This window comes from Tyto alba, unplaced genomic scaffold (genome assembly GCF_018691265.1).
Source record: "Tyto alba isolate M040663 unplaced genomic scaffold, T.alba_DEE_v4.0 Super-Scaffold_17, whole genome shotgun sequence".
NCBI lineage: Eukaryota > Metazoa > Chordata > Aves > Strigiformes > Tytonidae > Tyto > Tyto alba.
The window spans coordinates 4,838,081-4,864,935 of NW_024881279.1; the positions used below are offsets into that span (position 1 = coordinate 4,838,081).

General features: G+C 38.4%; 1 protein-coding gene across 2 annotated transcripts; it reads left to right on the plus strand.

The window, feature by feature from the left end:
- The first annotated feature begins 41 nt into the window (after positions 1–41).
- Positions 42–25,980, plus strand: SEC24A (SEC24 homolog A, COPII coat complex component). 2 transcript variants are annotated; one of them, XR_006165080.1, is made up of 24 exons: positions 42–208; positions 5,510–6,031; positions 8,351–8,518; positions 9,968–10,045; positions 10,378–10,541; positions 11,128–11,300; positions 12,317–12,419; positions 13,231–13,357; positions 13,707–13,816; positions 14,210–14,322; positions 14,989–15,107; positions 15,750–15,805; positions 16,120–16,326; positions 16,679–16,799; positions 17,337–17,495; positions 17,997–18,170; positions 18,544–18,654; positions 19,038–19,213; positions 20,718–20,855; positions 21,523–21,627; positions 21,768–21,860; positions 22,418–22,521; positions 22,892–23,260; positions 23,398–25,980. XR_006165080.1 is itself a non-coding variant. In XM_042789946.1 (23 exons), exons 1-23 carry the CDS (start codon positions 136–138, stop codon positions 23,004–23,006), a joined length of 3,309 nt encoding a protein of 1,102 aa, XP_042645880.1. In that variant the 5' UTR covers positions 42–135; the 3' UTR covers positions 23,007–23,356. The 2 variants fall into 2 exon arrangements, 1 of the variants encoding a protein (XP_042645880.1); XM_042789946.1 differs by lacking the exon at positions 23,398–25,980 and having other exon boundaries at positions 22,892–23,356.
- The last annotated feature ends 875 nt before the right edge of the window (positions 25,981–26,855 follow it).

Consider the following 26,855-nt stretch of genomic DNA (forward strand, 5'->3'; position numbering starts at 1 on the left):
CTCAGTGCGCCTGCGCGCCGCCCGGTACTTCCGGTGCGGGGCCTTTCCCCCCCCGCCCCGTTCTCCCCCCCCCCCCCTCCCCGGGCCGGCACCGTCAGACGGGCGGCACTGCCGAGCCCAGCCCAGCCCGCCGCCATGGCCCAGCCCGCCAGGCCCTCCGCTGGCTACCCCAGCCAAAACGGTGCCGGCCAGCAGCCCTATAGCAACGGTGAGTGCGACGCTGGGCTGTCCCGGTGGCGGCGGAGAGCCGCCGGGCCTAACCGCGGTGGTGGTGGTGGTGTGTGTGTGTGTGGGGGGGCTGGTGAGGGACGGATTCCCGCTCCACGGCGCTTCCCACGGCCCCTGCGCTCATTCTCCCCCGGTGCTGCGGGGGCTGTGGAGCAGGCCTCGGTGTTTTGGGTGGGGGGGAGGGTGACGGGAGGGGGAGAACCGGCAACTCCCGGAGTGGGAGCTGCTCGGCTGGGTGAGGTACAGCCGGGGGGAGCGGGCAGGGCCCGGGAACGGGTCAGTACCCCGGTTCCAGCGACGCCCTCCCCGCGTCCCGGCCGGCCGGTGTCAGGAGGGGAAGCGCGGCTGAATTAGGAGAAAAAAAGAATAAATAAATCGATTTAAAAAAACGCTTTCTGTCACCACCCGCAGGAGTGCGAGGACACGGGGGCGGCCGGCTCCGGTTCTGGGGGTCCCGAGGGGCCATGGGGGTTACCGAGGGAGGAGCAGAGAGGTTTATCAGCCAGAGTAAATCTTCATTCCAGCCTTTTTTTTTTTTTCTTTTTTTCATGACAGCTATCGCTGAGTTATTTGTGTGTGTCTGGGCCTACCAATTGACTAAGGTCCCTTTCAGAACCAGCAGTGTTTATGCTGCCAGGGGAAAAGGCCTGGCCTGAGCCCCCCGGGTGCCACCGCCGAGGCGACGGCCGCAGCCCCTGACCTCTGGGCGTGGGGCTGTACATGTGGCACTGTGGTCAGCGCTGGCGGCGGACACCTCGCTGAGCACAAGCTGCAGTGCAACAGGAATTTTTTTTTTTTTTTATCTTGTCGTTTATGTGAAAGTGATATTATCTTCTTCCGTGTGCTACAGTCCGGGAGTGTCTTGATGATTTTCTCCCCTCAAAATATTTTTTTTTTTTTTTTCAAAACAAGATATCAAAGGTGAAACTGAGTAACTTACTAGCCAGCCTTTTAAGCTAGGAAGAAAGAAATACAAGGCAAGCCTTGTCCTCCTATTTGTTTTCTTTGTACGTGTGGAAATCTGTGCTGTTGGAAGCATTTCCTGATTTCACATATACAGACGGCATCCTCTGCACTTGGTTCCTTAATTATACACTTGTGTGTTTCAATAGTTGTGCTGCATCATAAGCGATTCAGTCATAATGAGATCTTTTGATTTTTCTGTTTTATGCATGAGTAATTAAATGGCTTGACTTGTCTTCCCTCTCTTCCATCGCAGTGTGCTTATTACTTTTCCTTAAAGTCATCTGCAAAATGACATTTTACAAACAACTGGATGGTTGCTTGTAGAGTTAAGAAAGTGGGAAGCGTATGAATACAGTCTGAAGAGAGAGCCTCTATTCTGGAGAGCTTACAGTCTAAGCAGAAAATGTACAAAGAAAACGTTAGCTAATGGAGTGATCGAGTGGGATGATTTACAGACTGGCATCACTTTATGTTTGCTGATTTCCCTGTAGTCGGATTAAGCACATAATGGAAGTTCTGGAGAGGCAGTTGGAGGAGGAGGAAGAATTTCAGGCTACCCGGCTGTCAGGTGTATAAAAGAAATAAAGAACTGAAATTTAGAATTACGCAAATAGAAGGTAATAAAATTTAACAGTTGTTATGGTATGTTAGAGATAAGGTTTGGGTTGCTGACCTTTTGAATAAATTAGATTATTCAAGCATGGACTGTTCTTAGCATTGTTTAAAATATATGTTGAGAAGGTGCTTGCAAGCCTTGATCTTTACAGTAAAAACAAAGCTTTTAAAACAATCTAGAGGGTACTGAGCGCGCTACTGTGGTACTTATAGTGGTCTGCAAGGAAAGCAAGTGTCGACAGAATGATTAAATTGTTATATGGCTGTCAACTCTTCCTCTCAACTTGTTGCTTGCTTTACTGTTTGCAGGTAACTCACTGAGCTCATGTGTCCATGAAGGCAGTAAATTCTCACAGCAGCACCGTGTGCTGACCGGGAAATTGTTTAGCACGGAGCATCGGGTTGCTTAGCAGCAACCTTCCTCTACTTCATTTGTGTTTTTCTTTTAATAGGACCAGTATTCTATATTCATTTAACTGGAGGTTACTAATTTGCTTTCCAGTTAATAGTGCAAACAAGGAAGAGAAACAGTTCTTTTAGGACTGTTTTGCTCTCCCCATGTGGTATCTTAGTGTGGCACTTGGAGGTCATGAGATGCTTGGGAAACAGTTGTGTTTGGAAACCAGTGGGTCAAATTCAGTCGAGGTGGGTCCTGGTGGTGACCATGGCAGTTTGGTTGGGCTGTAGCTTTTCGGTGTGTTTCTCCTTGCATCTTCCTGGAGGTTGGAGAGGTGGTGGCTGGTGAAAGTGATGTACTAAATAACTGGCTTGGAGTAGGAGATACTGAAATTCTGTATGGCAGAAAATGCAACTTGAATCCTAGCCTGCACTAATATTTTGACACATTTTATAAAACCATCAGGCAACCTTTATATACATTCTGGTGCCATCCTGATCTCTTAAAAATGTTAAATGACCTTGTGTTCCTGTATAGGTGTCTTCACTGTTAAGTAGGTGGCCTTTCTTGTATTAGTAACTCATCTCTGTAGTCTCTAAGTGTTAGTCGTTTTGCTGGCTGCCATGCAAGTGATCTAGCGCTTCAGTCTACCCTGAACTCCTTGTTGGCTTTTGGCTTCACAGAGCAGAAAACCAGCAGCAGTGTTTGGGGAAAACTGGAGAGCCTGTATGCTCTCTGACAGGCCTTGGTAAAGAGGTCAGGTCAAAACGTGTACCTGTTAGCAGCAAAACAGCAAGGTCTGGGAAGTCTTTGTGGACTGTGAAGCCTTTTGGAAAGAGTTTGTGCCCCACAATGCTGTTGCTTTAGTTTTGTTGGCAGCTTTATGCAGGCTTGTCTTGAAAACCTGAACTGCGTGTTGGTTATTGAGACTTTTTGCTGTGCTTTTGACTTTAAAAATTAAAATTTGGAACACTGTGCTGTGGTGAGTTTGATTTTTAAAGCAAAATGCCATAGAAAATACCTGGTCAGTCAGTTCTGGGTTTCACCTCACTTCCATTGCAATATCCTCAAACTTATCCCTCACGCAGGGAAAACGGTGCGCTGGAGAATAATCCAAGTACACTAATTCTTGCTAGAGCTAGAGAGTCATGCTCTAAGGTGAATAATCAAGTTATGAAATTAATTTGTATTTGTTCTGTATTTTCCATATGGCTTATAGAAATGTTGTTATATCAGTGTACATGCTGATGCAGTCAGAAGGCCTGCTATCACATAAGAATTCTTCATCATCCTTAGAGTTAGCAAGTTTAATTTACAACGGATTTTGCAAATCGATTGTTGAAAACCCATCTGATACACTGCAGGGTAATTTGCGAAGGTGAGTCATAATTGTTAGCATTTTCATCTTTGCAAGCTTTTTGTTTAGACACCATTGATTTTAGAGAATTATCAATTACTAAAATTTATGAGCAGCATTGTAAGGACAGTCGAGTATAACTGGATTTCCTAACTGAACGATAAGTAGCATATTGAGATTAATGGGTGGAGAATAACATGGTATGTACTTTTTATGCACAAATAACAGAGGCAGTGAGGATGAGATCACTGGCACTGTAGTATTGCCTTGGCTGTGTAGTTAGTGTGGATAGGTACAATATTCAGTGAAGTAACAGCTGCCTGTGAACCGTAGCCTAAGGCTTTCTAGGGAATGAGGAGCTGAATGACTGGTGTAGTATTTGTCCTAAGTATTTCAATGTATTCTGCATTTAGCTTGATTTATTAGCAGAAAGGCCCAAGTTCAAAGTTATTTTAACTTGGAAATGTGAACTACCTCACCTTTTGAAATTTAACTAGAGTGAGAGTTTCAATAGGAAACCAGCTGTCTTTGTTTTAATGTTCAGTGAAATTCTGTGACTTCATTCTGGTGGCAGCTGTTTCCAGTACTTGTATGGTAAATATATATCCAGTCTCCAAGCTAATCTCTCTGGCATGTTTTTGAAAATTTAAGTGTTGAATCCCGCAGGCATTTCTGGTCTGGAAAATTAAGTGCTTTTGTTTATATAGGTTCAAAAAAATTGTCCAAATCTTAACTAATTCTGGAAATCTGGAAAGTAGTACAGGATTGCAAAGAAAAGAATCTTAACTCTAAACCATGAAGAGAATCTTCTCTCCTTTCAGATGTTTAACTGTGTATGTGGAATGTCTCCAGTATTCAAACTGTGTGCTTAGGGGGTGAGGGAAGCCACAATGTGACTGGCTAAAATAAGTGATACAACATTGGAAAGCGTTTTAGCCATTTTTAAGGAGTCGTGGCTGGCTGTGGCATGTATCATCTGGTATGTTCTGCTCAGAAGGATTTCACTTGAAAATTTATGGTCTCCCTTCAGAATGTCCATTTTGTAGCAATAGTACAAACAACCTCTAGTAGTGGCTTTTTTATCACACTGGAAATCTCACTACCAGTATTCTGTCTCTGTGTTCCCATGAAAAGCAGAAATCTGATGATGCTCTTGCCAATGTTGTTTACTGTTTGGAGTGTTATTAACCTTATTTCATTTTTTTTTTTCCTTCAAATGAGTAAACCGTAGTTTAACTATACCAGCCAACAAATACATAAATAGCACCATTAACCTATTAAGTTTTATTTTACTGATTGGTGAATTATTTTATGATGATACCCTACATTCCACATTTGTAACCAGTTGGCTGTTCACATGAGCGGTATGTGTATGAATAATTCTCTTACTAAAATTAACTGCAGAAACTTTCATAGATTAACTCTGTCACCTGAGAAATAGTCTAGTGACATGCTGAAACTGGCTGTCTGTGTCTTTGCCATAAGCTGAAGTTTAAGTTGCTGTCAATTGTCAAGTGAAACTGAGTTATTACGTAATGTATGTTTCCATTCTTTCTTCTTGCCTGTACTACTGCCATTTGTGTGGGAGAGTGCTCCTCTTTGGTCAACTTGCTTTTGGGTGTTTATGAAGATAGAAATAGTATTGTGTACGAATTTCAAGCCAGGAGGATGGATTGCGCTCAGTCACTGGAATGCTTAGTGATTTTGAGGCTACTGTAAAACAAAACAAAGATCTAAGTGTTGATAACAAAATGCTACCAAATTGATGCTCCCTGCAGCGGTACATCTGTGATACCTGATTAAAAAAAAAAAAAAAAAAAATTACGTTTATGCCTTGGAGACTTAATAAAATCCAAAGGAAGGCAGTTCCCAGGAGCATCTCTTATTTTTGGAATTAATATACAACACTGACTTTCTAAAGGGTTTGTTGTATTTCCTTCTTCCAGGTCCGGTTCCAAATCAGCTGATGCATTCATCAGACGGCCAGCGATATAGTCCTTTGGTTCCAGGATCATACTCTCATCAGATGCCAGCAAAGGTTCCTCCCCACCAGTCCTCTGGACAGTACAACTATAGTGGCTCTCAGAATGTTTCTCAATTAAACAATTATCAGGGACCCGGGCAGACTCTCAACAGACCACCAGTGGCACCTTTCTCTGGGTCGCCAGTACAACAGACAGGTCCTGGTCCACAAGTGCTGCTGCCTGCATTGCAAAACTCAGCTGCTATCTCATCTGCTGGTAGCTTTCCTCCTGGAGCTAGCCCACCAGTGCTTTCAAACTGGCAGTACAGCCAGACTCCTGTGAGTCAGCCAGTTGGGTCTCAAACAAGCCATTTGGCTCATGTGACGGGGACAGGGTCAGCTCAGCCACCGTCATCTTTATCAGGAAATACAAATCCTCCAGGAAATTATCAATATGCTGCTTCTCCGGGAGGTCCTCCACTTCAGAACAGCTATATGAAGCCAGGTAACCATAACTTTTCGATATTTTACCAGTGTGCATTTTTCAGTGTCCTTTTTAAAAAAAAAATATAGAATTGACTCTGCAGTAGCATTTTGCTTGTGGAACAAGATTGTCAAAGCAGCTAATTTGAGAAAATATACCTCACAAATACTGGGGTGGTTTCTTTGGATTAGAAAGGGAAGTTCTGTGCACAAGTCCAGGATTTCAGTTGGCTGAAGCAGGTAACTCCTGAACTGTGTCTCGTTGTTTTGGGAAGCTGTGTGTGGGTAATGTTGTTTCTGTGACTTTCACCATTCCTTGGGGTGGCTGTTGGAGCATTGGCATGCTTCAGTCAAGTGGGCACTTTGAGATTTCATGGTTGAAAACTGTAGTCCTGTTTAGTCAGTGTGGTCTTCTGCAGTTTAAAACTTGTTAGCCTTTCTGCTAATCACTTGATTCAGTTAGTTCTCTGAACAGCATCAGTTAGGTTGATGTAAACAACTTGAGCACAGCATGGAAAGAAAACTGAAAAGCATTCTGTGCCATTGAAATAGAGGCCAGTTCAATGGAAAGCTTCTTTCCTCCAAACTTGTCATTTTCACTATCTAATAATAATTGTCAATCTTTAGAAAGTATTCTGAAAGCATGAGACTTTGGTTCCTGCTGCTTGTGTGCTGGTATCTGCAGTGGTGAAAAGATTTTCTAACACAAACCAGCTCTATTATGCAACTTGTGATTATTATGGAAACAAAGTTAATACTCAGGTTTCTCTTCACCAAACTCCTGTTTGTTGTTATAGAGGTTTTTCTAACTGAGCATGCAAATACAAGTCACGTACAGAAATATTTTAAATGTTAAAGCAAATATTTTTTTCTTGTGAAGTGCTTTGAGCCTCATTAGAAATTTTTCTTGATGCTAGTTTTTTTTGTTATATGCCTGACTAATTTTGTTATGATATTCAAACTGTCTTAAACGCACGGAATTTAGGAAACTATTTCTGGCAGTTTATTGGAATAAACAATTAGTACTTCGGAGTTAATGAGGAAAATGCTGAGAAATTTTAGAAAATGGCATGGGAAATGAGAGCGAATGTCTGGAATGAGGGAATTCTTATATCCATTCAATGGTGAATCCTCCTGAGCAATTTCCCTAATAGTGTTTGTTTTTTTTGTTTTTTTTTTTTTTTTGGTAGAACTGTGATCACCAAATGAGCTAAATTCATTTTTAAACTCAGAACAAAGCTTTGCCAGCTCATTGCCTGCGTGGCCAACTTTGGACAGCTTCTTCGACACAGACTCTCTTCCAAGTTCTGTGATAGTGTTGCCTACATACAGCAATTATTAATTAGCTTTGCAGTATCAAACACTAACTGAACAAATGTAACTTCACTGGATGTGATTTTATTTTTCCCTTTTTTTCTTTCCCTCCTCCCTTAAATGTGACCATACTGTGCAGGTTCATGAAGTTGCATATTTTGTGCAGTGGGGAATTTGTCAGTATGCTTTTGTGTTTGGCTTATAGGCTTCTTTCTGTACTGTGTTGAGACCTGGTGATAATGGACAATTTGGCCTTATCTTTTGAAAGATAACTTTTATATTAAAATGCATTGGTGACTTCCTAGAGTTACAGGGCAGTTATACTGGCCTCTGGAATAATAGGGAACAAAGGGGTGGAAGAGCTCTTAGGATTTGGCATTACTTGAAGGGAAGAAAAGCAATTGGGTTTCTAAATGTATTGACTTGAGAAAGTCCTAGAATTTTAAAACAGAAGCAATTAAAAACTTCGCTGTGATTTCTAACATGGAGGGTTAAACATTTCAGAGCAAAACACCTCACATGCACAGCAAGTTTATTCAAATGGCACATTGCTGATGCTTTCCTGAGTGAAATCTTTTTCCCAAGTAATTTTACTAACTGTAGAATCTGTACGTTGCTGTTTTGCATCAGATTATTGAAATGGAAGATGAGCATCCTGTCAGAAGGAATCTGTTTAGACTCTTACTAGTTCACTATTCTCTGTTTAATATGGGGCTGTACTATAACTTTATAAAGTCTAGACTTAGTAATTGAAATTGGGATGCTTTCTGTACCTCTTGAAATTCATACCAATAATAGCCACAAAAAGCTGAAAGAGATCGTGGGTAATAGGTATAAGAACCCAGAATGAGAAAAGCATGACAGAAACAATCTGAAGTTTTGAAACCTTCTACACGTATGTTAGGATTTATGTATCTCATGCTGTTTATCATTTGAATAAGAAGAGTTCAAGCTGTGTGCTTTTGTGACAAAACTTGTGATGTTTTCAGTTGAGTGAAACTCCTCCTAGAAATTAATCTCTTTACAGGATCTGCACCTCCACCAGTGACTCAGCCTTTAACTCCACTCCACCCCCCTGCAAGGCCACCTTTAGGACCTCCACCAGTTGGTGGTCCACCTTTAATTAGGCCATCAACACTGATAGCAGGACCACCTAATACACAGTCTCTGCTAAATTCAGCTGCAAATCAAGAAGGTAAGAAATAATTTGCTCTTTTTACTGAATTTGAACATTACAACTTGATCTAATATGCAACCTTTAAAGTCAAGTACACTGTTCTATTAGACACTCAAATAATAAAATTGATACTAATGCAGCATAATTCTGTCTGAAAGGAGCAGGTAAGGACCTTGAAGGAAGTAAAATATTTCTTGTTGATGGTTGTTAATAAAATAAAAATAATTAACATTTCAGAATAGATTTTTAAGTGCCATTTGACATGTCCACAGTTGTCATCTCTTTTTAATTTGTAGTGTTTTAAAAGGATATTGAAATCCTGATTTCTCTGCATCCCTGACTGCTGTAGAGGACATAATCTGCATATAACTTCCTGTATTGTTTTATTCTGCAGGGAAAGCTAAAATATGGACCCTGCAATTCCTTGCCTGTTTACGTAGCTGTACCTTATTCTTCCCTTCTCTGTAAAATCACTGAAACATATCTTGGCTTTGTTCATTTTCTGAAGGTTGTTACTAGAGGCTGTTAAGTGTCAGCTGTTGAAGACAGATACCGGACTTTCTCGATGTCCTGTGGGCCCTGCACAGATATGTCATTGTTTAAGAACTCATCAGGGCTCTGTATCAGACCTGCAGTTGTATTGCGTTTAGTGCTTATGCTAGATGAGGCCAAGTGGTAGTTGGCAGTTTTATTTTTACATACATAGTTTGTTCTGTCAAAACTGTTGGTTCCTTGCATGTTCGGGTTGACGGTTCCTCGTATGTGGTAGCTGTGTGAGTGCAAGAATAGTATATTCAGATTTAGCTTAGTTTTGAACATATGAAATGCATTAGGAACTGCTTTTGCTTAGAAAGTCTTTTCTTCATAACGAAGAGAAACATTTCCAGGGCCCTGGAGGGATAGAAATGTTTAGTCTGTGAAGTAGGTTGACTGCTGCATACTAGCAAGATTCAGACCCTTTAATTGGGTCATCTTTGAAGAATTTAGTGATAATAAAATTAAATTGAGTACCTACTTTTCCTTAGCAATAGATAATTGGTTTTGTATATTTAGATATAGTTAGCTTACAAAAAGCTGTCCTTTGGGAGCACCCTCTCAATTTCAAAGTTTTCCTTATCTCAGCTGGAATTTACATCTTGACTGGCATGTGACCATGTCAGAACTGTTGGTGTTTGTTGAGCAGTAATCTTAAAAGATAATTCAACTGGGAGCATAAGGACTTCTGTTTTCCTTGAAAAAAGATTGTGGGACTTTATGAATGTCCTTTGAGGTCACATCAGCAGGACAAGTGTGTGTGAGAAAGAGGCTAGGATGTATATTTAATTCAGTTTGGTCCTTGAACAGAAACAAAGTAGATTCAAACTATGCTAATCATAATACCCAGCATGTAGGATTTCTTTGCAGTTACCTCATTACAACTTCTTAGTAACTTGTGAAAATTTTTACTGGGACTGTTTGTCTTAATAGGCGATACTACATCTGCTGCCAGTGATGGGTCTGTGGTCCAAAACAGCTACGATGCAATAGAAGGTGGTGGCCTTATGGGTAAGGCTTTGGAATTAAAAATGTTTGCTATTACCTACCTTTTTGTAAGAGTCTGGGAAAGACGGAAGTTTAGGTATTTATGTACAAACATATATACTTGGTTTGAAGTCTGTCTTGAAACTAAATATGAAATTAGAAGCATTGACAATAGACATGTCTGCCTGTAAGTATGGTAAAGCAGTTAAGAGCATTTTGCAAAGTTGGCTGCAGTTGTCAGCTGTTTACACCTAGAAACTAAATAACAAGAAAACCCCCTCCTGCTGTATTAATGCATTGAGCAAGCTGCTGTTACTCAGCAGTTAATTTTCAGTATTTGTCTTATCTGCCTTTAGCAACTCCACATCCTTCTCCTGCACCCCCAAATCTTAAGATGAATAGAAGTGTTGGATATTCTTACCCTACCTTACCTCCAGGCTACCAAAATACTTCACCTGGAGCACCAGGGATGCAAGCGTCTGCTTTGCAATATCCAGATGGATCAAAACATTTCCACCAGGTACAGATTGTCTGGTTTTTATCTCAGTACTACCCATGGTGTGTGTGGGTAAAGAAAAGTGATGGTTGGTGTGTGTTACGGGGTGCTGCTTCTACAGTTCACTGTTTGGTGCGCCCTTTGTTTGATATGGTAGACATAGTCTGAAAGGAAGGCTTTTGTTGGCGCCTTGGTACCAGTCTGGAAAAGCTGTGTGCCAGCTCTTTCTGAAGTGTTCTATCCTTGAATCTGTTCAAAATATTTTTCTTAACGCTTTCAGCTGCTTTTGGCATCTTTTTCTTTCCTTGGGCTGCTATTGTTACCTGAAGTATTTGGGTTTTTTTCGTGAAATTTCAAAGCTAACTGACCAACGCTTTTGCCACCTGAGCCTCTGTATTTCAAGAGCTTTGTAGCAAATGTATGCTAGGATTTACCTCTGTGTTATGTGCCCAAGTTCAAATTTATGTAAATATATAATTTTAATACAATGTCAGTTAATACACAAGCAACACAAAAAAAGAATCAAAGGGAAATAAGTTTGCTTTTTAAATGAACTGTGGGTTTCATCCAAATAATTGGTGTAAATTTCTGAAATTTTATTTGACTCTAGCCTGCCCTGGGCACTAATCACTTAACTGCATCTATGGGTGGCCTGAGTCTACAGCAAGAAGGATTAAGACCTGTGAACCTTCTTCAAGAAAGAAATATTCTTCCTACGACCCTCTTGAAGGCTCCTGTCCCAAACTTGCATGAAGACATCCAGAAGCTCAATTGTAACCCTGAGTAAGATTATCCATTTGCTATAATTCATCAAAATAGATAGAAATTCCTGCTTGTAAATATAACTCTTCACAAAGTATTTCCTTAATTTTGTGAGTAGAAAACATTGAAAATGGGCTTCACTGTGTTATGATGAAGGCAGTAAGTGGTTTAAACTTTGAAGTGGGGAAAATTATCTGTGTAGAAAGTACAGGGAAAAATACGTTGCTTGCAAGGCAGCTATAGATAGGTACAATACAAAAACTTTAGAATGTAGCTGGCAATGAGTATGATTGAGAGAAGATATAAAATGGGAGTTAAATCACTTTGAGGTACACCAAAAAGATTGTGAAGGCAGAAACATGAGTGACCTCTGTATTGAAGTAACCATTTAAAACAATGGAGTAAATATAATGTCAAACAAGGGGCTGGCAGTTGGTTATTCAAGTCATCTCTGAGGAGACCCACCAAACTGTATAACCAGGTACTCCTGCTTTGCAAGTCTTATGATAGATAAAGGAAATAACAGCATCTTTGTGAAGCTGATCATACAAACGAGCTGGGTGGGATTTGCAGAAGTACTGTGCACACCTGCACTTGTGGAAACCACTGAGTTCTGAGGTTCCTGAAATGACTGTGGGGTTGATTGTTATTTTTGTGTAGTTTCAAGACAACTTTTTAAACTTCGCTGGTTTAGATTTGTATGTAAGGCAACCTCAAAATGGTATTCCAGAATAGGACTTAGCGCATAAAGGTTTGGTGGAACTTTGAACATTGTTAGACTTAACCGTGAGTGGCTAAAATGGCACTCAATTCTGTGTAAAGAGCATGGATAAAAAAAATAAGAACTCAAAGTATGTATTGTGGGACAAGCTCAGACTGAAACAGAATGATTTGACAGAGTTGGAGAAGATCCTTTATCTGGAAACAGAAATTCATCATTATCAGCTCTAGAAAAATATAAAGGATGCTCTGTGCTACTGAAATCATCATTCTATTATCTGTAAGCATCTGAAAATAACCCTTTGTCCTCCATGTAGGTTGTTCCGCTGTACCCTGACTAACATTCCTCAAACTCAGGCCTTACTGAATAAAGCCAAGCTTCCTCTGGGGCTCCTGCTTCATCCTTTCAAAGACTTATCGGTATGACAAATATTAAAAACTTTAATTGCTGAAATGTCAGCTATGCCTGTATTAAAGTCCAGAGCTGGACAGTGAATTACAAAAGAAGGGCAAGTACGTTGGCTAATCTTGGCCCAGAAGAATTAACCTGGTAACTGACATTTCCTTGTTCCATACAGATCATTGTAACTTTTCTGATTTTTTTTCTGCCATTTTTGAACTTTCAAACCTTATTTTTTACGCAAAAAAACCCTCCCAAACCTCAAAAAGCCAGCAGCTTAGAGGCAGCACAACACTTGGACTGTGACAGAAGGCAACACATCTAAATTCCAATATTACTTAGCTTTATCTTACCACATATCAGCTGTAGTTATTGATTCCCTATACCAAACCTAGTACTAATTCTTAATTAAGAATTTAAAAAGTTAAAAGGGTTTGTATGTTCTCAGGTAGCCAGGAGACTTTGTGAATTTGGCAGTGCCTCTTCTAAAGATTATTTTTCACAATTTAAGGAATTTTTCTAAGATGTTGGGTTTTTTCTGGTTTTGGATCTGTATTGGTTGTAGGACTTGAATTTCAGACTCATGGTTTAAGACCAAGACACTAGAGTCTTGGAAAGGGAACCTGCGCAGTCAAATAGGTTAGAGCTCGGTTCTGACCAGTCATTTTATTAAGGAATTGTAGGGGTGCTGTGAGGATACGGAAATACTTCTTCCTTCAACAAGTATGCTTGGACTAGCTAACCAGGAAGCACAGTGTAGATAATGCTGGTATAGTAGGTGAATAGCTGGAGTGTGATGATGCTTTAAAACAGGAAGCTTTTCTTTTCCAGCAATTACCAGTGGTGACTTCAAGTACCATTGTGAGATGCCGTTCCTGCCGAACATACATTAACCCTTTTGTCAGCTTTCTAGACCAAAGGAGATGGAAATGCAATTTGTGCTATAGAGTGAATGATGGTAGGTTTTAAATGTGCTTATTGCTTCAAACTGTGAAGGTTAACCTTTCCCATCTTGGCTTTTGAGACTGTAATATTGTTGGCCATATCAGTACTAGGGATCATGGTCAGTCATGCTGGGACTGTGAGACATGAGAAATGTTTTCCCATGGGCAAAGACAGTGTTGTCACTAATGAAGCACAGTGGTCTCCTAAGGTACCCTGGGAGGTGACAAAGTGGCTGTCCCTACCTAGTGTAGTTCTCCAAGAAGTGTTTCCCAACAGGCACAAAAGAGTTGATTTATTTGTTTTTAAAATGCAGCACAGCTAATACTAGTGTGAAGTAATAATATATAAACTTTTCTGTGTAGTTCCTGAAGAATTCATGTATAATCCTGTGACAAGAGTTTATGGAGAGCCTCATAAAAGACCTGAAGTCCAGAATGCTACTATTGAGTTTATGGCTCCATCTGAATACATGGTAAGGCTTTATTTTTACTTTTAGTTATTCTCTCTTCATTTTATTTCCAGAGGGAAGTCAGAAAAAGCCTAGTTACAGAGGATGCTTTCCAGCTCAGTAGAACAGTTGCTGCCTCAGAGAGTCTGAGAACTCTTGGGAAGAACTTCAGACAGTTCTTCATTTCTGAACTTCTATGATGTCAAATTTCTTCTGTGTTTAGAATATGTTGGTGTTTGTAGGTCTTCTGGAAGAAGATTATAGTTCTAGAATTACCCAACAAGAGACAAATGCATTCAGAAGTTTGAGCTATCATCTGTGTGCTGTTTTAATAGAGTTTAAACTTGCAGTGGAATAAATAAATCCAACCTAATAAATGTCGTTTTGAAAATTAAAGGTAATCTTTTCTTTGCCCAGCTACGTCCGCCTCAGCCACCTGTGTACCTCTTTGTGTTTGATGTCTCTCATAATGCAATAGAGACAGGATACTTGAATACAGTCTGCCAGACCTTGTTAGACAATCTTGACTTGTAAGTACCTTTTTCTTAGAATCTCCTATTTTTGTTCCTCTTATGAAACTCGTGATAGACATCAACATGCCAGTACTTCCTGTCTAGAAAAGAAATTTCCTAACTCTGGCCAGCAATGGCTAAATTTGTATTAAAACATAGCATAAAGCTGTAGTCTTTTTTGCCATCACAACTGCACTGGTATAAAAGGTAATTTTGAGGCTTGTTTCTTAGTCTGACTCTTTCTTACCTGCTTCACCAGTCCTAAAAAGGAATAAACATCACATTTGTGATGTCTTTTGAACTCTATTTTTAAAAGCTGACATTTAGAGAAGTATTTGCTGAATGGAATGTGTACATCTAATAAACTTCTCATAAAATACATGCTGTTTGGACTTACATAAATGCTGCTTAGTATTTTTCAGCTTGTTTCTTCCTTTTCTCCCATTTCTTGTTACTGTCTTAAAAATTTGAGTGTCTGCTAGATGACTCTACTATGAGCTCCTTTTTGTTTTGTTTGTTTTTTCCTCCAAAATGACTTAGTCAAGCTGTTGCAGTGTAGCTGTTAAGCTAACTACTTGGTAACAACCTTGGACAGGTGCAGTGGATTGAAAAAAAAAAAAAAAAAAAAAAAAGCCTGCAGAAATGAAATTTCATCTTGCTGAACACCATATGTCTCATTTTTAGGCTTCCTGGGAACACTAGAACGAAAATAGGCTTCATAACGTTTGACAGCACAATCCATTTCTACAGTCTTCAGGAAGGTCTCTCTCAGCCTCAGATGCTTATAGTTTCAGATATTGAAGGTATGCAGAAATAAATTCTGTGATTAGTATCTAGTAATAACTGTTGGTTTTGACAGCCTTTTGAAAAAATGTATCTGGTGAGAATTTCTAGATCAGATCATTAGCATTTCTAGTAATGGCTTTAGAAGTAGCATATGTCTGTTCGTTTATGAAGCCCCTGATGTCTGAGCAATGCTGTGGCTGTTCATGACTTAAAACATGAATCCAGTCTTCCGAACTTCTAGTTTAATTTGTACAATTATCTAGATTTCTCTTATGATCCCAAATACTGATGCTTGGTAAATTGCTATAGATTCTGCAGTGACTGCAGCTTAGTGCTTGTTCTTCTGCCTTTAGTTTCAAGTCACCTTTCACTGTATGTTATAGGGCAGGGCAGAATGAATAGCAGAAAATCTTCACTATACGATTTTACTTCATAGTCTTGATTATCCTTCAACCCTGTTGATTTCTACTCTAGCATGGCATTCTAGCCACAGGTATGCTTTTGACCAAAAAAAAGAAATCCACATAATTACGTTTGAATGAGTTTACACACTGATACTGTGTTCTTTTTTAAATAGGTATAATGGTTGGCAAATACAACTGGGGGGAAGCTTGATGTGTGTTTAAAAAATAACTTAAATACTTTTATTTTCCTTCCAGATGTATTTATACCAATGCCAGAAAACTTATTAGTAAATTTAAATGAAAATAAAGAGGTAAGAACTACCTTAAATAACTAGTGACATTCACATATTTTGGCTTGATAATTTCTAGATTACTTAATGCTCTTTAACACCTACAGTTTAAATGCCAAGTCTGAAGTGGAAAAAAGTGGTATTTTAATTTATCTATGTGACTAAACTTTTGCCAACCTAAAGCAAGACAGTACTTGACTTTTGCTAGGGCTTTTTCTTTATCACTTTAGTATTGGAAGTGTTAATGCATGTTCATGTATGTTCAGCAGTCAGCTCTATAAAGAAGAAAACTCCAAAGATTCCTAGTCTTAATGCTTTTGTTTTCTCAATTGTAGCTAATTCAAGATCTGTTGAAGACCTTGCCACAGATGTTTACCAAGTCCCTGGAAACTCAGAGTGCTCTGGGGCCTGCATTACAGGCTGCCTTTAAACTGATGTCCCCCACTGGAGGTAGAATCTCTGTCTTCCAGACTCAGCTTCCGTCTGTGGGAATGGGAGCACTAAAGTCACGAGAAGAGCCAAACCAAAGAGCAACTGCAAAGGTTAGAGAAGCAAAAAGGTTGAGAGAACTGACTACCCTGTTCTGTACATCTTGGTGATTCTGGAATTGCCTGTTCTGGGTTAATGTTGTGGTTCTCTTGTTCAGCTAACCTTCCTTTGTTAAAGTAGTAGAAGGAACAAAAAACCCCCAAGCAATATAAATACAGATTAGTGAACTGTTTGTTTTTGTCAGGTTGGGTTTGGGTTTTTTTTGTTTTTGTTTTTTTTTTTTTTTTTTAGATACCAGTGTAATCAGTGATGGAGAATCTATTACTGTCCCTGAAAACAGGCAATAAATGTGTTTGATCTGTTTGAATTTCCATTGTATTTTGTAATACTCCACTGTATTAACAGGACATACATCTGACACCATCGACTGATTTTTATAAGAAATTAGCCTTGGACTGCTCAGGGCAACAGGTTGCAGTGGATTTATTTCTCCTTAGTGGACAATATTCTGATTTGGCTTCCCTAGGTAAGTCATATTAAGCTGTTTTGGGGCATGTAACTCTTGTACTTCTGGCAAACGCATAGAATCTACATTAACATTTAGTACATGAACCTAATTTGAATGAATCTAGTGTGTCAAGATGCAAATTCATCCTTGATGAGCAGTGACAGTGAATAGAATGTAATCTTTCAGTCTTTGCTGATTTAACCTAGCTGCTTTCATATTCTCCTTTAGTGAGTCAGGATTCTTGTGATCCTGGAATAAGTGGCTGAAATACTTTCCTTCTTTTATGTCTTTTAAACATCATTGTAAACATCTTTAGTCTAAACTTCATTAGCATTTTAATTATTTTTTCTCCATTTGACCAAACTTCCAAGTAACAAAGTACCTGTAATTTCAGGCCAATGGACATATAGTTGTGTTATATCTGTGTGTGTGTAACAGCTATTGGCAGGTGTGAACAGTTTAATGATTAAAGGAAATAATGCATTCAACTGGTGTATTTAAAGACCACAGCAACAACTGTCTGCACTCTGCCAACATATGTTGGTTTTGTTTCAGGTTGTATATCAAGATATTCTGCAGGTAGTGTCTATTACTACCAGTCTTACCATCATAAACACAACCCTGTCCAGGTGGAGAAATTGCAAAAGGAACTGAAACGCTATTTAACTAGAAAGATTGGGTTTGAGGCTGTCATGAGGATAAGATGCACCAAAGGTTTGAACGCAGTATTTTGGGGGGCGGGGGTGGGGAGGGGAGTGGATGTCTTCCGTTATTTGGGAATGTTTTGATTGGTGTTTTGGCTGTTATGCAAGCTTAAATGGTTAAAAGACAAAGATTAGAAAAGTAAAATTCAGTACTAGGAATGAGACCATTTATTTAAGACTATATTTGCAGGATCTTTACTGGCATCCAAGTGCCATTTTACAACTGTTAAAACTGGAAATTCAACAGGGGACTGTTTTTACAGTCTAGAGATTTACTACTATTCTGCATTGATTTGACTTTCAAATTCCTGCTTTCTGCTAGGCTTTGTGGATTCTGTGGATTAGTTGTCTGTTTGGGATATTTACCTTTCCTGAAGATACTTTTATTTCACTGAGAAGGATCTTAACATTCTGATACAGACCCATATAACGGTGATGGCAGATGTGTAAATGGTGTCTGTACGTCATGACTATAGAAATAAAACTGATTCAATACATGCTTATCTTGTAGGTCTCTCCATTCATACTTTCCATGGGAACTTCTTCGTACGATCTACAGACTTGTTGTCATTACCCAACGTAAACCCAGATGCGGGATATGCTGTGCAGATGTCAGTGGAAGAGAGTCTTACTGATATGCAAGTTGTTTCTTTTCAGTCAGCTCTCCTGTACACATCCAGCAAAGGTAAGACACACAGGTTGTGTTTGCTGCATTAACAGTACAGTATTCAGATGAGTCTCTTTGTGTCCATTTATCAGTTGCAATTCAGTTGCCATAACTTACACAAACTATTTTATCTAGTATCAAGGTTACAGTTGTGATGTGTTATTGCTTCTTCCAGTTTCTCGGGAAACTTAGTTCTGGTCTGAAAATAAGTAGACTTAACCTGGAAACTGAGACCTAACTCTTAGTAAAAGTTACTGGAAATGGCCTGAACCACCACTTGTATGATAAATTAGATTTTTTTTTTTTTTTGCTATTAAGTGAACGGTGGCATTTCTTGTATTGTTTCATAAAACAAGTTACGTCTGGAGACTACAGTTTTCTTTTCTTCCAGGTGAAAGGCGAATTCGTGTCCACACTATGTGCCTACCTGTTGTAACAACACTGAGTGATGTCTACCTAGGGGCAGATGTGCAAGCCATCACTGGGCTGCTAGCCAATATGGGTAAGCATGATAAGAGCTGGTTTGGATATGTGTGGATGATATCCCTAAAGCTCTGAGCAGTAATCCTCTGGGAAGTAATGTTAGAAGAAAAGAATCTCTCTGAGTGCTTTCTGAGTTGCAAACATAAGAGGTTTTTCTTTAATGCTTGGCTTAGGTAAAGTATCAGTACAGCTGTATGTAGTCACCTGGACTTAGTCTTAGTCTGGTGCATCATCATGGGCCCCCAGCTTTTTTTCTGCTTCACTTGTCTTCCTCTATAGTGTAGCAAAAGCTTATTGAGATACATGGAAGTATATTCTCAAATGAGAAAAGTTAACATATGTGACTGTATTCCTACCAAGGGAGGAGAAGCCTCTTATTTGAGATTTGCACTCTATTTTTAGCTGTGGACCGATCAGTTTCTGCTACTTTAAGTGATGCTCGGGATGCCTTGGTCAACGCAGTGATAGATTCTTTATCTGCTTACCGTTCATCAGTCCTAAGCATTCAACAACCTGGTCTCATGGCCCCCTACTCACTACGACTCTTTCCACTTTATGTCCTGGCACTCTTAAAACAGGTAAGAGTTAAAAGGAAGCCGTGCAACGGGATGATTGTCTGTTTGGCTGTCAACCTGAAGTAAAAGCTGTTTCTTTGATGTACAAAATAGCATCTATATTCTTTTTCAGCATTTTTGTATGACTCAATTTTGAGAAGTTGCTTGATTTAGATTTTTTTTTTTTTTTTTTTTTAATAAAACCTGCAATTTGCAATTGGAGTACTGAGATATTTTACAGATTTGAGGTCCTTTTTGCACAGAAAGTTCTCTCAGGATAACAATTAATTTCTCTGCACCTCAGAATTTGATGACTTGAAAGGTCAATGTAAAACAAAACCTATTTAATTGTTTTTCAGGCCTGGGTAGATAACACACAATTTTACAGGTGGTGAATATGTGTTTTTATCATGGAGTCTGTTACATTATAAAAAATTGAAGGATTTGAAGATTTTTATGGAGCAAATGTATCAGAGTAATGGACAGGCCTTCTGCTCTTGCCTGCAGAGGAGAGTGATAGGGTGCAGAGATGATGTTTAAAGGGTATCACTATGAAGAATGATGTAGTTGAGAAGCGGGAGTTTGGAATTGTGTATAAAAACAAAAGTATAAATGTTTTAAACAAAGGAATAGGAAAATACTAGAGACACTGACTGGTCTAGAGAATGTAGCAGGGTACTGATAGAGTGTTTTTTGAGGAATCTAATTTTTTTGTGTTTCTGGAGATGTAGACCCACACAGCAGTTCAGTGTGGATAAAAGAGAACTAGTTGGCTGGCAGAGGTAGGTAGCTGGCTCTTTCTTGCAAAAGGTTTAAAGCATTTCACAATATTTGCTCAATGTTAAGTATTTTTTGATTGGATTTTCCTGAACTGATACTAGAAATCATTTTGAGTGTTGGACAAGTTGGCTTTCTGTTCTAAAGATAATCTTCTGATTCATACCTCTTGATAAAGAATTAACCAGCATGTTGCTACTAGCATGTTCATACTGACATTGGAGGTTTTCCACGTAGAAGACTGTGTTTGACCCAGTCAAGTGGGAGGAGTGAGCCCTTGTTTCAGTTATAGCTGGGTTTTTTTTTGTCTCAACAAGCCAGGACTATATCTTTATTGTAAATCCAGAATTACCTAAGATTCTGTGCACTGAAGCCAATCGTAAACTGCTCCAATATTTTCTCTTTTAAATTCCATCAAGTAGCATTTTTGAGGTGTATGTTAGAAGAGGCATATTTCAAGACGCTTTCATCTCGGCTGTACTGCTCACTAGAAAGGACTGATGGTGCAAAGTCATGGTTAATTCTAGAACCCAGAAGTGGGAATAAGGAGACTTGTATGATTTGTATGTGAAACACTGAAGAGAACTATGGAGAAGTAAATTAGCAGTGAAAAAATACCATACCGTGAGAAAATACTTAGGGCTCATCTCTTAAGACTTAAGTAAGTTAGAAATAAACACTAGATGGTGTGCTAAATTCAGTTTATCTCACTTTGCTTTAACGGTCAAATTAAATGCCTGATCATTTGCAGAAAGCATTTCAAACTGGGACGAATGCACGTTTAGATGAACGCATTTTTACCATGTGTCAAGTGAAAAACCAGCCCCTTGTTTACCTCATGCTTATGACACATCCCAGTCTGTACAGAGTTGATAATCTCACAGATGAGGTGAGTATTTTCATTGCTACATGGTCTGTTTTTCTGATCCCAAAGACTTGTATGATGTGAAAATAAATTTTGTTTAATCTCACAGGTTTTCCACGTTAAAGCCACGTATTTAAAATTCATTGTTTCATATTTTCCCACTTGTTGCATTTATCCATTTGTTATTTGGGACTGGATTGAATTCTGAAGAGAAGCTGTGCTCTGGCTAGGGATAGATGGGGAAAGTTTTTTCCTAACTTATTTTACTTTTTGCCTTGTGTCATTATGTTGCACTATAAATCACATGTATGTGTGAAGACAGTATAACAGATGCTTTAACTTTTTGTCCCTCTGTAACTTCCTTTATTTTAAAATGTCGAAGTAGTTCTGTGAAGAGTAAGAGAACATAAGAGTCTGAATAACTTTAGAGATCACATCTTTTGTACATAACAAATCTGATACTCCAGTTCTAGAACTAATTAAGTTGAAGTACACCCTCTCTAAATAAAACATTAAGAGATTTATTAGTAAATTATGCACTTGAAGCATGACTTGAACTAAACTGAGAAAAAAGGTCCAGCTTCAGTATTGAGTGCATATGTCCTATTCTTATTTAACCTTCCCTTCTTGTGCCTGTTTTGATGCATCAAGATATGAACCAGTGTTTTTTTCTTTTTGCTTTTTGCTTTAGGGGGCTCTTAACATAAATGATAAAACTATACCTCAGCCACCCATTCTCCAGCTGTCAGTGGAGAAGTTGAGTAGGGATGGTGCTTACCTGATGGATGCTGGCTCTGTAAGTTGTGTGGTGGTGGTGATTTTAAAAAGTATCAAAATTTACTTGACGTGCTCTTTATGAGAACTCAAAATGGGTAGGAGACTGCTGGGGTATAGTTTTGCATTGGATTAATGTTGTTATCACTGGGTATCTTTCAGGTAATGTTCCTGTGGATTGGGAAGAACTGTGGGCAGAGCTTTATCAGCCAAGTCCTTGGAGTTCCAAATTATGGCTCAATACCGCAAAATATGGTACGTGCTTGCTTTGCTGTACACCAGTTGTACAGTGCTGCCAGAAAATTATTTTCACAAGAACTAAAATACCACTAATCAAATGTCAGCTCTCCAGTTATTATTCTCTAGAAATTCAGATTTAGGGAAGGAAATAATTTCTCTTACCACTCTTGGAGTTTTTCCAGGCTAAAACTTTACAGGTCTTCCCATGAAAACACAGTAAGAAGAGGCTGGCAATGATTAAGTTTCTCAGAACTGTGGGAGCAGACTGAGAATACCTGTGAATAGTAAGCGCAGTGGGTTAGTGGGAAATCCTTTGGTTTCTGTAATAAAATGGGTATTGATCACAGCTCAGTCATCACCGTTCTGATAGCCAATTGCTGATATCAGTTTAGTGCGCTTGACTGTTTCAAGCTGTTTCCAAGGAGACTGGACTAAAACTGTACATCACAAAATGTATCAGCTTGTGTTTCCTTTATACCTGATTAGGATAGAGTTTGGCTATTTTAAGTGTTTCTTTTACTGTTTTTCTGAAAAATATCGCATATGTATTAATGATACTCTTTGCCTCTTAGACTCATCTCCCAGAACTTGAAACTGCAGAATCCATCAGAACAGTAGCTTTCATTTCCTGGCTGAGAGAGCAGAGACCTTTCTTTCCTATACTATATATAATAAAGTAAGTATTTTTTAACAGTCTTTGTGCTTCTTTAGGGACCTCTTAATGATACATATTTGGATATCATATACTGAACTTTCTTAATGGAGTTTTTAACAATGATGCATGCTGTGCATAACAGATATGACTTGTTTTAAGTTGTCTCCAATTAGAATTTCACAGACTAAAAGTCACAGAACAATCTTCAGTTGAAGTAAATGCTAAGTATACTTGTTAGGATTAATCACAAGGGTTATTTGAGATCCACTTTTCATACGTCCTTAAGCTCCTGAAATATCTTGCCACTTGACCTGTACCTTTATTAATGCATTGCACTGTAGATCTTGGCAAATGTTTCTTTCACTTAAACAGTTGTATTTTTATTTTTAAGGGACGACAGTCCATTGAAATCAAGTTTTCTGCAAAATATGATTGAAGACAGAACAGAATCAGCCTTATCATACTATGAATTCCTCCTTCATATACAGCAGCAAGTGAATAAATGAAACACTAGCCTTTGGCTCACTTCTTTAAGGAAAGATTTTGCAGTAAAGAACGATTGTGCTTGTAATATCTTCATTTAAATCTGTGGCCTGAGGCAGTTGATGAGAAGTTCTCACTGTGATTTCAACGAACTAAAGCAAATAAAGGACCACATCTGAGAATCAAATGTGCAACTACATAATATTGTACCTTAAAAAAAATCAAACTGTTGGAACTGGTTGAGCACCTTTAATTTGCTGCAAATCATGTTTTTACTGTAAGTAGTTGCAGCATGAAGTACATTTACAAAGGCAATACTGAAAAGGTGAAATACATTTTGTAAAATAAAGAGTTCTTTGTTGTTCAAAATGTATATTTCTGTAACTCTTTGCATTTTTTTTTTTTTGCTGCTAGATATAAAACCTCACAAAATGATAATGATTTGCAGGGAAATTCTTTCTAAGTGCATCCAGTGATTACAGACAGAGCATCTCAATGTTCAACTTAATGCTTAAAGTAGCAATGAAGCAACTGTTCATTGGGAAACGAACAAATACTTATGAAGCATAGAATCCAGTGCTTGGATTGGATTATGGCTAATAGGACTAAAGGTAAGCTTAACCTGGACAAGATGGCTAAATTTGTTAAAGCTTTTAATTAGTCAGTATTTTAATTAAAAAATAGTGGGGAGCAGCCAGCCCTATGCGAAACACTTCTTTAAAAGTCAGTGGCTGAGTCAGCAGCAAAAGTAGACTTAGGTAGATGGCAAGCTTTGTTTTTATTCAGTAAAAGGAATAGTTTTAATTTCAGTTTTTGAATGATGTGGGAGGGGAAGGGCAAGGAAGGTTCCCTCATTTTTTGGTTTACTTATAGTAGACTTCTGGCTCTCGTTTACATTAACTGAACCTTAGGCCCCTAAAATCTTAGTGCATTTCTGAATCATGTATGACAGCACTTCAAACGTAACGTTTTGAGACAACATTGAATATTCTGATGTTAAAATTGGAAAAAAAAAAAAAAAAATGTCCAAAGACAAAAATATTATATTGCGTTTGAAGCTTTGTTTATGGTTTGAGACATGCTTGAAGTTTTCAAAAATTATTTTTTTTTACTGCAGCTATGTAATAAGTGTAGCTCCAAAGCCAGTGTGTACCAAATAAAAGCTTTAAATATACTCAGATCCCTGCCAGAGCTACAGATGGAAGTTGACATTGGACTTGGAAGTGAAAATTTATATACAAAAATATTTGAATCATTTTATAGAAGTGTATTGATAATTGTTCTGGTTTTGAGATTAAGCTATCATTGATAGCTACCAACATAGAGTATTTAAGTTACTGTATCCCTATGCCCATGAAAGTATTACATATGGAAAAACTTTGGTTTGTTTTTTTGTTCACCAGTGGTAAACTTAAAGGTCTTGCAAAACCTACTTCCCGGGGCAAGTAACTTGAACAGGTAAAACACAAGTGGTGAAACATGAACTGTGATTAGGCTAGTTAACTTACATTTTGTGATACAAATGTCAAAGGACATCATAGGGTAATCATTTGCTGCCATTTCAGGATGTAGCTGCATGTGACTGTCAGGAGTTGCCTTACTTCAAGGGAGGAGTTTCTTTGGGGAAATTGTTCTTGTCACTTGAGCACAAGAAGCTGAAGTTCAGAACAATGTCTAAAATAGCATGAAAATACTATTATAGAACCAATTTAAGCTTCCCTGTCTGCTGTCTTCATAGCAAACAGGAGTATTCTTACTTGAACAGCTTTTCAGAGAATTGCACAGTTTCTAGTCATAGTGAAGAGGTTTTTTAAGTTTTAACAGTCTGATTTTTTTTTTTTTTTTTCTGGGGGAAATGGGCTCATCATTTAAATCATAAATGGAAGCTATGCACTTGCATAGGTTATGACTTAAAACTTGTGTTTTGGCTATGTTATCACTCGGATGTTGAAAATCATCCTTGCATCCTTTGCCCACCCAAAGTCTGTTTCTTACTATGACTGTATTTTGCTACTATATCCCTTATTTTTTTTTTAAATCATAAACATTGGAGATGGCTTCATTGCTTTATGTACACCAGACTAATGGGTAAAGGTATCAGTCTTTGTGGCAATTAACAACTCGGAAGAAGAGTCCCTAAGTTTTACAGAGCAAAACATTATAAACAAGAATCAGATGAACCCTCTTGGAGTTCTCTTCATTTGGAAGAAATTCTGTACTGAACTATGTTAGTTTATTCCCTCACAGAGGGAAAGGCTAGCTGGTTCACCTTGTATTGCTGTAAGGGCAGTATGGGACAGACGAAGACACAAACCTACCTATGATGTGTCATTTTTACCTACAATTTAAAAATGAGGACACTGAAGATGAACTGCAAGAATAGGCAAGAGTGGCTCTGGTACTTAGATCTCAGCACGACAACTCTACCACTGCAAATGTACTCTATTTTTCTAGTTGAAAACTTTTTTTTTTTTAAACTATTTCTGTATTTGACACATTAGTGTTCGGCCAACATTGTTACCATCCATTTTCCTTTGCTTTCATTATCTTTTTTAATTTAATATATTTGAGTCTTAAGTCCATGTAGATTGTGTTGCAATAACTCGAATGATTCTCTTTTATTTAGAATTAATTTCTTAACAGAATTTAATCAAAGATACAGAATGGCTGTTAAATATAAGGGACCATTAAATGTGATTTTAAAGTTCTGTTTACTATTATGGATGTAATCCTTATAGTAAATTTAATTTTGTAAAGTAGTGTATAATATTGTAATATTAAATCTTTGTTTTCTGAACTCAAACATTTGATCTTCAGTATGAAGTTATAAATCTTCCCCCTTCTGAATTTGAGACAGGATTTACTTGTCCTCCTTTTTACAGTTTGTAATTTTCACTGTTTTATTCCTGTAAAAAGTCATTTGTAACACATGCAAATGCTTATTTTATCTGTGCTAATTTATCAGATTTGGCTACTCAATAAAATTAATTGAAAGAACTCATGCAAGTCCATCACTCCTTTCTTATATGTAAAAATAGAATAATGTATTTGATCACTTGAGATAAATACCATGTACCAACAAGTGATAAATTCTACTTTTAGCTAAAATGTAATACTTAGATGATACAAACTGAGAGGGGAATTTGAGAAAATTAATTCTAGGTGACTCAAACTTTTTTTCTGTCACTGGCATTTTTTTTGTCCCTCCAGAGCATCTCTGTCACTATTGTTGTTCAGTCCTACTGTGGGGTTTGATCTTTCAGTAAGCCCACAGTGGTGCGGTACCCCGTCATCTGGCTGGGAGTTGGTGTCAAGAGCCAGCTGACATTGATGGTTGGAATTTAACCCTCAGCAGAGTTCCCAAGATGGTGATCAATTTTGTTGTAGGTAATCCTGTATCTTCATCTAACACCCTATTCTTTCAACACCATTTTGTAAAAGTCATTCTATCTTATGCTTGCCGATTTTTTTATGAGCGGTCATCACTGCTGCTTCTGGTTCATCATACATAAGTTAATGCATGAGCTTGGTACTTCTGTAACTAATACTTCTGTATTTAATAGTTTTTGAATACAGAATTCTATCATTCTCTAAATCACTTAGTATCGTAGAAATACTAACTGGACTTGTCAGCACAAAGTTTTTCCCCAATACATGCATCATTCTGTCCTGCTGCTGCTGAATTTCACCGCTCTGGCTGGGCTCGGCGTTCCATGGGCAGCCATGCTAGCACCCGTCTTTGGAACTCCCAAATACAGGATCTTGACGCCGTGTACTGCTTCTCATGGAAGAGCCTGTGGCGCAGTCTGTCAGTTAAGGAGTGCAAGTCATTTGTTGTCAAGGATGTTGAAGGTAATTAGTTTGAAGTATTG

Excerpts from the sequence above, each read along its gene's own strand:
- SEC24A (XM_042789946.1), top strand. The coding sequence starts at position 136 with ATGGCCCAGCCCGCCAGGCCCTCCGCTGGCTACCCCAGCCAAAACGGT. Across the intron at positions 8,519-9,967 it reads TTCAGCTGCAAATCAAGAAG|GCGATACTACATCTGCTGCC; the intron begins GTAAGAAATAAT and ends TTGTCTTAATAG. Across the intron at positions 13,358-13,706 it reads GTGCTATAGAGTGAATGATG|TTCCTGAAGAATTCATGTAT; the intron begins GTAGGTTTTAAA and ends TTTTCTGTGTAG.